This window comes from Aulonocara stuartgranti (assembly GCF_965226115.1).
Source record: "Aulonocara stuartgranti genome assembly, chromosome: 10".
In the NCBI taxonomy this organism is placed as follows: Eukaryota; Metazoa; Chordata; class Actinopteri; order Cichliformes; family Cichlidae; genus Aulonocara; species Aulonocara stuartgranti.
Genome location: NC_138946.1, coordinates 2,697,084 through 2,709,418, shown reverse-complemented (window position 1 = coordinate 2,709,418; position 12,335 = coordinate 2,697,084). Strand labels below are relative to the sequence as shown.

The 12,335-nt window shown below is 42.6% G+C and overlaps 1 protein-coding gene across 1 annotated transcript; it reads right to left on the bottom strand.

Annotated features, from left to right (window-relative positions):
- Window positions 1-1,090: 1,090 nt before the first annotated feature.
- Window positions 1,091-11,762, bottom strand: LOC309715046 (neutrophil cytosol factor 1-like). Its single transcript, XM_082547846.1, has 11 exons — window positions 11,656-11,762; window positions 11,401-11,481; window positions 11,224-11,299; window positions 8,904-9,072; window positions 8,765-8,823; window positions 8,178-8,300; window positions 5,259-5,366; window positions 5,053-5,170; window positions 4,497-4,595; window positions 3,648-3,823; window positions 1,091-2,238 (listed from the first exon to the last, which is right to left on the bottom strand). The coding sequence occupies exons 1-11, from the start codon at window positions 11,725-11,727 to the stop codon at window positions 2,075-2,077; spliced, it is 1,245 nt and encodes a 414-aa protein (XP_082403972.1). The 5' UTR covers window positions 11,728-11,762; the 3' UTR covers window positions 1,091-2,074.
- Between the last annotated feature and the right edge of the window lie 573 nt (window positions 11,763-12,335).

Sequence of the window (12,335 nt, the reverse complement as noted above, 5' to 3'; positions counted from 1 at the left end):
TATTACTTAATGTTTTCTTTATTTTAACCTTTGTGTACAGCACTTTGTGACTGCCTGTCTACGAAAAGCACTTGATAAATAAACCTTACCTTACCTTATCTGCACTGAACATATATTTTAACTTCCACGTAGAGTCTTAAGGACATGGTTTATTAAGGTGGTACAGTAACAGGGCAGTTAATGTAAGGAGAGAATTTCTCCTGAATAACTCACTCTCCAGATCCGGTAACTAACCTCTCTCAATACACACTCAATGTCTTTCATGCAACACAACCAAAACAGTAACATTGTAACAGAGATCCTGAGCACATCACAATAAAATATCATACAATATAATTACTCACACACACACACACACACACACACACACACACACACACACACACACACTTTGAACTGAAGTGTTTTAATGTATGAGAATCACAGTGTTAAGCATGTAACCTATGTAGTTATAAGATTGTATATTATAAGATTATGCCACTTTCTGTGTAAGATTTAATAATTAGGATTTATGTGCGATATTTTACCGTGTCATGACCTATTGTGAAAAGCCAAAGCCAAAAGCGTAGCCAGTCCTGACTGGCCTCTGGCCAGGACCTTGGCTGCTACCTGAGCCTGCAGCTGTGTTTGGCTGGAGGACGGGTGGGAAAGTTACGCTGCAGCAGGGGGCGGGGATACTGGTCCCCATATATTAGAGGACCAGAGGCGTCCGTCTCTGTGTTGCTCTGCTGTCTGTGCTTAAGGCTGTACACCTCGGGGGTTTGCTTTGCTTGCTTTCTGCTATGTGTTATCTTGCTATACCTTGTATGTATTTTCTTGCTGTTCATATGATTCGGTGTATTAAACTCTGTTCCAAGAATTCTGGAATTTTTCCAGAGCATCTGTTTGAGTACCTTGATTTTAACTGGATCTAAAAAAGTTGGATCTCCACATCGTTGGTGGGAGAAGATATCAGGATGGCTTTAAAATTTGCAACCACAGATGACTGAATCACCAAAAATTACATAAAGTGTTTCATGTACATAAAGCACATGTGCTGTGCAATGGCCTTTATTTTCTAATAAAAGTAAATTACCCAGTGAACACCTCGAACTGTTTTTTATACTTTATAAAGCAATTTACAAAAAAAATAGAGGTATGACAGTCAGAGTCGCGTAACATGTACACTTTAAATAGGACAACAAGCAAATAAAAAGGTGAGGTGATGCTCCACAAATGCAGGTATTTACTTATTCCGAAACCATTTTTTTGTGCTGATATTTGGCATAAATTAAAAATAAGCTTACAAATTACAACAAAACAAAGCATTTTTACCCCCAGATAACTAATAAAAATGTGCCAAAGACACGGTTATTCTTTTATCACCAAAGTTCCAAATTTACATGTTAATGGTGCAGGTGGGTCAGAGTTTCAATACTGCTTATAATCATAATAAAATTTAATGGTGTTATCTTTGAGATTAACATCTACAGCAGACAACCTGCTATTCAGACCTGTTTGTGAGGGGCAGCCAATCAGAAGAAAGCTGGCTTAAAAGAGGAGGAGCTAAAACAGCTTATGTTAGACAGAGGAGTAACTTAGGAGCTGCGCTCAAGCCCAGTGTAAGACAAACAGGCATTATTTTGGACTCGAATCATACAAAGCTGCTCTGGTAGTCCAAAGATATAAAACATGGAGTCTTTAAAAGATAAAGCTCTGAAACAAAATGTACTGCTGCCTAAAGTCAAACCACGTAACTTTACACTTGTCATTTACTCTGACCGTCCATCTGCTAGAAAATATGGATTATTACCCCACTGAAAACAATTCCAGAAAAACACGTTTCGTCCTAAGAAGTGAGGAAATGTTTGAAAGGCTGAATTAAAGACGTGTTCACAAACCAATGAATAACTTACTGACACGTGGCTGCTTTTTGGTCTTTCCATGTGTTTGATGGCAGTTAGAAAATCATAGTACATTTCCAGCCCTTTTATCCACACCTTGTAATATATCTAAAAACTCAAAACATGAAGGTCTTCTAAAACTAGTTAACAAAACGGCTCTCTAAGGATTGCTCCGTCAAATCTTTTTTGTGCTAGCTTGAGGAGCTGGACGGTGACTTGTGGATGCTGACTTTCTTGCAGGTGTTGTCGGTGCAGCGCTCCAAGATGAGCTCTGGGCTGGGTCGGGGAGGGATGACCGGCGCCTCCTTCTTTAGCTCGCTCTCCGAGCTGGTGCCGGACATCTCGGGAATGTTATCTGTGAGTCAGAAACAGCAACACGAGCAGGTCAGCCCGGGGTTCGAGGAATAACATTAAAGACCAAGTTCACACTAACTGAAACAGAAGTGTCACCAGTTGTTTGGTTTTAATGGTCTGGTTGAGACTCCTGTCCAGAGGTGGCACAACTTTATCAGAGACATTCTGTAGTTAAGTAGAAGTACAGATACTAGTGTTAAAAAATACTCCAGTAACAGCTGAAGTACGTCACTTTGTTTCGCAGCATGTTTCATAATATAACTCGTCTCAAATGTGTTAAAGCAAACAAGCCTGTTTCAAAAATGTAGGGAAGAAAAGTAAGAAGTAGTCGGAAGACAAACTACTCAAGTAAAGTGCAGATACCTGAAAAGTCTACTTAAGTACAGTAACATATGTATTTGTACTTCATTACTTTCCACCTCTGCTCCTGTCAAATATCGTCCTAATTCCGAATTTGTATCACAAGAACTGTTCATTAATGTATTTCCAAGACTCTTAACACGATGTTTAACCACCACAAACATGTACTCAACCTTCGCCCTGAATTCAAGTCTACCTTTAAACCCTAAAACAAGCTTCCAATCCCCAAACAGGCCTTTGAAGGAACCAAAACGCTCTAAGGTTTACTCTGATGGTTCTAATAAAGATAGCTGGACATCTCAGTGGATCGTTGGCCTCCTCCTGGGACTAAAATGTTCCAGTATTATGAAGCAAGTTTGAATCCATATTCAACCTGTCAAAGATTTTTATGCCTTTTGACCTTCCTCATGCAATCGTATGTCTGGGCTTGGTGTTGGTAAAAGGTCTCTCTGTGGCTGAGATCTGTACATGGTTTTTATGAAGTTTTACCCATTTAATTCCCTTCATTCTTATTGGCTGAGGACTGTCTAGTTAGCGCTCTCTGTTGCGCATCTAACTCGGTTGTAACAAACCAACCATTTTGTTGCAAAATGGGATTACGAGGAAGTCAAAAATCCTCTCAGTTTGGCTCTGATGTGTTTTTATACATCAAATTACCTGCAAGTGATGCAAAGGAGCACAGACTGATGTCCTGTTAGAGAAAATTACAAATATGTGGAGATTTCCAGTGTGTGTGAACATTTTTAGTTCGATTTCCATCATGTGGAGCAGATCGCGTACGGTTTCCCACATACATCCCCCTGTATCAGTTTCAGCCATGCCTCAAAAGCTTTCTGTTTGCAGTAGCATATTTGCTTTGACACCTCTAAAATGAACGAACTGAAAAACAATTAATTTAACAAAAACAACAAACAAAAAAAACCTTTTAGCATTTTTTCAAAGACTTTAAAAGAGTAGATGTTCAAACATGTGAATACTGCTAAATGTATGTTTTATTTACTTCAGAGATTTTAAGACTTTTTAAGACAGTGGTGGACACGTGGTCATTACCCTGGTTCTTCCTCTCCTTCAGCGGGGACTTTGCTGCATTCTTGGAGTTCCTCTGTGGTTCGCTGAGCCGGCTGCCTTTCTGCTGGAAGTAGCGGCGGCTGTTCCGGCGGTAGGTTTCCTGGCTGAGCCGCTGGCGAGACTTGTTATGAATGCTCTTGGCATTTCTGATGGTCGATCTGAGGGAGATAAAGGACAGGTGGTGGGTTTGTTAAGTGTTTGGAACAGCTGCAAGCTGCAAAAAAGGTGAGGTGATAGACTTTGTTTCTTCTTGGGTGGAAAACAGTTTGCAAAAGTTTAGTATTAAATCTGAGGCTCTTGGAAGATTTCTTCCCCTGTAACTGGTCCTTTGACTCAAAAGGTTCAACATCCCCTGGATTAATGTATCCTGTATTTTAGCATTTATCCAACCTGTATCCATCGCTGAGATCAAATATTTAACCTGAATCCCTCAGTCCTCAGTGTTTTAACCCAACTCATAATGGGCATCTGGGGGTAACTGAAGGTCACATAACCTGCAAATTGTAATTACACAAAATTGGTAATATTATCTGTTTTTATTACATAGCTGCTGATTTCCTGTCAGCTGTGGCAGATTAAAAAGCAGAAAAATGACCCAGACACCCAAAAATAACTCCTGCAGAGCATTTTCTGGAATTTCTAATTCTATGAGCACATAAGCGGACCACAAAGCAACAAGGAGAAATGAAATCACATCCTGAGGGTTTTTTCACAACTCACTTCCCTTTAATCTGATGTTACACAGTAAAATGCCAGTATGAGAATGGAGGAGGCACTGCAGACCTGGCAACAGAAACCAGCTCATTATGTATTTTAAGATGAGGCACAGACCTGCGAGGTGGTGGCTTCTGCCCACCGGGGTTGAATCTCTCTCTCTTTCCGGCCTTCGACAGGAACAAAGAGGGGAAATATCCAGTCTCGTCTCCTTTCCTGTACAAAACAGCCGTTTAAGAGGAAAAAAAGGTTCAATGAACTTTACAAATGTGGAATTAGTCTCAAACAACAGCTTTTCTTTAACTTTATAACCCTACAGTGCAGCATGTCTGAGAAATACACATTAGGCAACCTGCTTTCTGAGTTGAGCTGAGTGTATAAAAATATATTTTTTATAAACTGTCTGTGCAGTCTGTATGGTGTCATACAGAAAGGGGATATCCCTCATATGTTCATCTCAGGTACACAGCTATGGCTGTAGGCTGTCTTTTTAGGAGGACAAGCTCCAGGAGCTGGAGCTGGAAACAAGCAGAGTGGTTCCATGTTAAAAACTGAGACCGGTGTCGAAGTACAAAAACTCTCTGAATCTGTGTTTTTTATGAATGCAGAGTCTGTGAGATCAAGCGTCTGTTAAATGTACTGAAGGGGCTCTGAAGTGAAGGACTCGTCGTACCTTACGACCCACCACCCGTCCAGCAGCTTGTGGATGACCTCGACAGTTTCACCGACCTCCAAAGAAATCTCGTCGTCCTGCTCCGCCTTGTAGGCGTGGATGGTGATGTGCTCGTCTCCTGCAGTGACACACAGCATTTTATATGAACGTGTGCCTAAAAGAAAGAGTGCCACAACCCACGGTGGATTAAAACCAGAGCTTCTTGCCTTCGTAGTTGGGTTCAACGTCCTCGGCCTCGTCCGGTCCATCCAGAGGCTCCAGGTATGACGCGGGAATCCAGCCTCGCTTTGACTCATACTGGCAGAACCACCAACCTGATCACAGCAGGAACATCAAGCGTCACTCAGTAAGGCTTGAAATTCGAGACCAACATAAATTATTCAGCTAAGTGTTTACTGAGGTCAGCGTTAAAGTGAGAAGATGGGTTTTTTTTTTATTGGCTTAATTCTCTGCGACCTGCGACCTGCTGGAGCAGGGGGGCTAGGACTAGGAGGAGGAGTTGGCCGTCCGACTGCGGTCTGGAGTGTGGAGCCTTCCTGCTGCTGCGGAGTCGGGGCGGTCTGCCTCCCCCCACCGCAGGGAAAAGGGTAACACCACCTGGGTCTGGGTGCAGTTCCCCCCTCCAGGGGCGAGGGCACCTAGACCCGGTTCGTAGAGTACGATTGGGGAGTGTGATCGTGTGTACAGCGTCTCTTTATGTCTGTCTCCACGTTGGTTGAGTGTGGAGTAAGTGCATATGAGAGCATGAGGGTGGGAATGGATGTTTGTATCTGTGTGTGCCTGTATGTCTGTGTCTATATGTCAGGTTGGGTGTCAGACGCCACCTCTCTGGGGACATCTCAGGCCCTCCAAGGTTTGGAGGCCTATCTCCACCCACCACCACTTCCCCTGCCAGTGGCGGACCCCCTCAGACATCGGTGCGTTGGTGGTTCTTTGTGTCCGGGGATGGGCGTCCAGGTACACACCGGCTCACTCCTTGGCGGCCGCTTATCGGGGCCTGGAGCCTGGGGCTCGCTCGGGCCACTTCGGAGGTGGGGTGCCCCCGGCCTCTCGGCCTGGGGCTCGGTCACTCAGGCACGGCTGGCTGCCGGCGGAGCTCACGGGCGCGTCACTGCAACTCCCCCTGGCTTCTGCTCCGCGGCTGCTGAGTGAGCCCTCATCTGGGACTCTCCTCAGCTCTTACTGGGACAGTGGCGCAGCTGCCCCTCTGTTGGTCTTCCTTGGTCTCTTGTGTTCTGGGGGCCTCTGGATGTCTGGAGTTTTGATCTCCTCCACACCTGCTTCATGCCCTGGAGGACGGGGCTGTGGCCCCCCCACACCCTCTAGCAGATTATTACATGAAGGAACCTTTTAAAAAACAAAAAACAAGCGCGTCCATGCTCACAGGTGTACACACGGGTGATCACACCCACAAACTACACCCTTTTTGGCTCCTACCTCAAAGCACACTGTGTTCTGTTGATCTTATGTGCTGCACAATAATGTTTAACATTTAGTATTTACTGTCATATTCCCATATATCATTGTGATGTTGTTTATTCTGTTACTCTTGTTCTCTTCTGCTTGTTTTCTTTTTTTCTTTCTCAGCAGGTGATCCAGGTGATTGATAGATGCATTTTTTTTTCTGCTCATTCTGTTGGTTTTTGTCTTTTGCCCTTCTCCCCCGTCCCTCTTCTCAGCTGTTTCTCTTTCCCTCTTTCTTTCTCCCCTTCTTTCCCCCAGTCAAGTCTGTCCCGTATTCAGTAAGTGAAAATAAAATAAACAATAAAAGGTGAATCAAATGGACCATTACGGCAAGGCTGGGATGGTCAGTTTGGTAAAGTAAATCCGTTGGGCATCTTTCTTTGCCTTTAGACAACAATTCTGATGGCAAAAGAGCCAAACGGGACAGGCCAAAAAATAAATAAATAAATAAAAAATAAACCCCCCGGTGGCCATGAGGAAGAATGCACATTCAAGACGCTTCTGCACTGGCTTCACCTTTCAGACCTTCTTTTATATATACGGTGTGTGATACTGTGACTGGAAATACTGCAGATTCTGGACCAAAGTGGCATAATTTAGAAGTAGGAAACAAGAGCTGAAGTAAAAGTCAGAGTGGTAAAGGTGGTATTTAGATGTCTGTGTAGGTTTTCAGTCATCCGGGTCATGCTGAGGAGCTTGGACTTCCTTAAGTTTCCTGAGGATGTTTCGTTGCTCATCCAAGTGACTTCTTGGATGAGCGACGAAACATTTCTCCCACTGAAAACGTTACGTCCAGATAAACAGAATCAACCTTTTGGGATTTACTTACCTGGATGATTCAGCATGCATCAAGACAGATCACATAAAACTCTACTTAAACCAATTCGAGGCGCAATCAGAGCAAAACTTTTGTTTTCCTTCTGCATCTGCAAGCTACTTTGCAACCTCTCCTCCCCCCCAGCTCCTCTTTTTCAGGCAGTGTCACCATAAAACTTGACTAACTGTGCCGTAACACCAACTTCCTGTTTCTCTAGAATTTATCATCACTGAATAGTAAATCAACAACAACAAAAACCATTCAGAGTATTTGTATCTTTTCATTTTCCCTAACATAGGGATTTAAAATCTGTACCTTTATTATAAACTCTGTACTATGCTGTTTTACGTTTTGTCTTTTTTACCTGCAGACATGTTTGATTATTGTTGTTTTTCTTTTTACTGAAATTAAGAAAGAATGTGGGTAACTAATGTATGCGTAATCCCAGTGAGTCAAAAGCTTTCCTCTAATATCAACTCATCGCACTGACTTCTTTATATGGTCGTTTACTGCAGAGACAGCACGACCAGGAAATGATGGACGTGCTGCTCATAAGAAGTGCCCTTTGGTAGGCTTCCTTTTAAAGAAGAATCAGAAGAAACATGCAAAGTTTTGGCAGGCCAGAACTAAAATGTATATAAAAACCAGATGTGTGGTAAAAATCACTAGTCACTCGAGAGGTGGGGCTAGCAAACCAAATAGCAAGTCTTAATTTTCACCTGATGTGGTTTATAGAAAAAACAAAACAAAACAATCACTGGCAAATAAAAATTTCAGGGAAAAGACGAAGGCTCTAAAATTCAGAATAACAAATAAACTCTAAAAGATTCAGTTGTTTTATCACCGTTCTCATTTTTCTCCACGATTTCCACCAGGTCACCGGTGTGCAGAGCGATCTCATACTTGGTCGACTTTTCGAAGTCCGCAATCACTCTGTAGGTGTCCAAGATGATGGGGGCGGAAATCTCTGAGAAGTCAAACACAAGAATCTGTTTTAGTCTCATTAAAAAGACCTGCAACATCTGGATGATGATGTCTTCCAGTTTCTGAACATGTGCCCAGTAACCGTGTGGCCAAAACAAATCACACCCAGCTTTTGTTTTTATTAAAACATTTGATCAAAGAGCTCACAGTCTGTTTAGAAACAGAGTTATGAAGGACAATCTTGAGGTGGGATCAGGAAATAGACACGTTGGTCTCTCCAAGTTTCTTTGCAGCCCACCTTTTCCTCAGCTCCTCCCTTTCAGGGTCTCTGATCTAATCAGTGTCACATCTTTTGTCTGCTCTGTCTTGTGCTTTCCTTCACCTTTTAGAAGGACATGGCTGCCATCACACCAAATATAACTGCTGCTTCTGACCATAGTGGTCCTGAATGAATTACAGAATGTAACACGTGAATAATAGAAGGCTGTGAGTGTGAGTGAGTCTTACCGGACGCCACGTCTCGAGCCTGGTCTCTGGACACCAAAAAGGTCTCGGCTCTTTTCAGTCTGAGGAGGAAAGGGTCATTTATACATCGTTCTATGTTTAACTGCCGTAACGTGAACAGAGACGTGCGTGATGTACTGACGTGTTTGGGGCAGGCGGGTTTTCATCCTCTGGTCGGACCTTGAAGAAGCTGGAGAGGAGTTTGCAGCGGGAGATGTGAGGCGGCAGGCTGATGACCTTTTGGCAGTACTCAGCCAGGGTGCTCTTCGTGGTTTCTCTTGACTTCTCGCTTTCCCATAACCACCGAGGAGCTGAGGACAGAAACACAGTCTGTGTCTTTGGGGTAATGTTTTCTATAACAACAGGAAACTGTTGTTCAAAGATCCATGTTAGGTCCTCTTTTATGCTCAGTAAATGCTACCAACTTTTCACTGCTAAACTGATGACACTCAATTTTCTGCACCTGCAATAACTGAGGAAGAGCTTCCTGTTTGGATGATCTACAGTCAGTGTAAAAGATGCAGAGCCTGTGGCTGCAAAGAGACATCCAGCCTTGGCCTCAGTCAATGCTTTCTGTAGCAGAGATGTCATCCATCCATCCGTGCAGGGCTACTGAACTATAAAATGTCACCCCCCATGCTGCTTAATGCCGCATTAAGCAGACAGATGGGTTTTTCCACCCATCTGTCTGAATTAGATGGGTGGAAAAACACGAGTGGTTGGATGGATGCTACGAGATGTGCCAAGTTGTCAGCTATCTTTAGGAATCGCCTTCTTAGTGCAAAAATACTATATTATACACTGTTAAAAAAAACATTGTAAAACAACGGTAATATTCCAGCAGCTGGGGCGCCAAAATACGACCGTGAAATAACAGAAAATAACTGTCCCATAAAAATACGGTTATTTCCAGTAATGAAAATAGAATTAGTTGCGCTAATTTGACCTGGGATCTCGCCTTTTTCAAGTGCCGCTAAACATTAAATCAGGAACATGTTAATGTGATTAAACCATGAAACCATCTATAAATAGGAAAAAAAAACATCTTAAAACAACGGTAATGTTCCAGCAGCTGGGGCGCCAAAAATACGACCGTAAAATAACAGAAAATAACTGTCCCATAAAAATACGGTTATTTCCAGTAATGAAAATAGAGTTTGTTGCGCTAATTTGACCTGGGATTCTGCCTTTTCCAAGTGCTTTTAGACATGAAATTAGGAACATTTTTACGCGATCAAACAATGAAATTACCTATAAACAAGGTCACTGAATGTGGAAATATGAATCATAATACGTAAATGTGCAGAAATATACAGTTAACCGTTGGTTTAAGTAATAATTGATTACTCGGAGATCTCGGACTTTTGCGAGATTTTCCTCCCATGTCCCCTGCGGGGCTCCGTAATATTACACTATTGACCTGTGTTATCTTCTTGAATTTTTCATACATTCGACTAAAGAAACGGGAACAGACGATGTGTTTGGAGACAGACTGCTGGTCCCTAAAGAACCTATTTAAAATTGGTTCTTTGCCAAACTGTCCGTTTTGTGGACACACATCAGTGGTTTATTTGAGTAAGGTGCAGTTTTATGCTTTAATGAACTTGACTGAAACTGAGTAAGAAAGCAGCCAATGTTCAAAATGTTGAAAGATCTTCAGAAAACCTGGAGAATGGCTTTAAACTACAAGAAGGTTTGGCTGTTTGGAAGCAAACGAAACATTTGCACTGTAAAAAAAAGACTCCCCTACTTTTGCATCTCAAACATAATATATTTACAAGATATATTTAAATATATTTATACAGATGCAGTTGTGTCTTGTCCTTCACGTCGCAACAGCTGTTTTGTAATGAAAGTTTCCTAAGAGGGGTGTGTAAGGTGGCAGTTCTGTTTTCTTTGAAGAGGAACAGAAAATGACAGTGAAAACGAGGACTCGCATGTTTCTGTTTAAAATGAAAGGATCCAAACGTCCAAAAATCAGACGGGAAATGCCCTAAAATGTCTCTAAAAGTCTGCACGTCTCACAGCTGCTGTCTTTGCACGCTGTGACCAGTCAAAGTAACCTGTGTGTTGTGTCACCAGTGCAACGCGCTGCTCTGACTCGTGTTGCCATATATTCTTGGGAGAATTAATCACAGTTCTCCCACTTCTTCTTTTTCGTAACGTATTTTTTCTCCTGATTTCACTGTAACTGCTGCTCAAGAGCTGCATTTAGACACCGGCTGATTTCAGCTGTGTTGCGTTTGGGGGAAAAGCAGAAGTGAGCCCGGCCGCAAGAGGCTGATAATCACAGGTGCTTCCTGAAAGCGGAGGGGTTTTACACAGAAAAGATACGACTGGAAATTATTCTTTTAATACTACTCCGTGGTTTCATATGATTACCTGCTGAGGTGTTGATTTTGACCTCTGCAGTGTTACATATAAATAACTTACCTACAGTAGGAGAGCTTCCTCTTTCTTACCTGGCAATGAGGGGATGATTCTGTCTCTCTTTTCTATTTGACCGGACTCGATGGGAAACATGTCCTTCAAAGATTTCTGTGATGAAAACAAAATATTTTTGAGCTCTGACGACTGAACTTTATTTTGTCCAAACGTTACTGAGCAGAGCCTTTATTTCGTGGTGCAGATGGACTTACGTGGAAAGTGTGGATTTCAGGATACGTCCTGTAGATGAGCTTCTCTGAGAGGTCGCTCCATTTCACCATCAGCATGTACACCTGCACACATTTAAATGCACAAACAGAGGAGCTACTTTCACAGTTCATCAGATGTTTAAAGACTCTCGACCCTCAGAATTGAACTCGGTGCTGTTGGTGATGTTAAAAAAGATTCTACACTCGGTTTTTTTTAGGACTTTTTAGGGCAGCAGAATAAGATGTTTGCAGCCTTACGTAGTGCTGACTCGGGAAGAAGCGCTTCTCGTAGCCCAGCAGCTCCAAGTGCCTGACGTAGATGTTCTCCATGCTGAGAAGCAACACACCAGCGGAGTCCAACTGAGCTGAAAGACAACAGACGCGAAGCTTTTATACTGTGTGTGTGCCACGGCAAGGCTTACTTCCTCTTTGTGAACATTTCAACAATCAGAAAGAAGGAAATTCTGCTGCTTTCACTTCTCAACTGTAATATAATTTTTATGATAATAATTAAGAATAACGCCTGTGTTTGTTATGCTTACAAAACTAAAACAGAGTACAAGTGCTTTCAGATTTACTAACGCTGGATGAATTATTGTAAAAGCTGAAGGAGTCACGCTCCAACCTTTTTTGAAGAAATGCTGAAAGTTTCCCTCGTTTGTTTTTCACAACCTTCCAGAAAGGGAAACACAAACTCCAGCAGCTGATTGTGTGGGCTTTCAGGGGGGCTTTCAGATGAACTTGTGACATGCCAGAGCTCTTGCAACAGGACAGGAGGAACTACCACAAATCCGAAAGAAACACAAACAAACACACATGGGTGAAGTCACGTACTGAGAGGCACGTGGGTCTGCTTTGCCCACGCTTTTCTGTTTACAGTGAGAAGGTAATAAGTGACGGTGAGATAAATTTAGATGAATGAGATCATTTTCAGGCTG

What these genes read in the sequence shown, in the direction of transcription:
- LOC309715046 (XM_082547846.1), bottom strand. Translation starts at nt 11,727, where the DNA reads ATGGAGAACATCTACGTCAGGCACTTGGAGCTGCTGGGCTACGAGAAG. An exon ending in AATCATCCCCTCATTGCCAG is followed by an intron (nt 9,073 to 11,223) that starts GTAAGAAAGAGG and finishes TTCTGTCCTCAG; the next exon opens with CTCCTCGGTGGTTATGGGAA. An exon ending in GGCTCGAGACGTGGCGTCCG is followed by an intron (nt 8,301 to 8,764) that starts GTAAGACTCACT and finishes TTGACTTCTCAG; the next exon opens with AGATTTCCGCCCCCATCATC.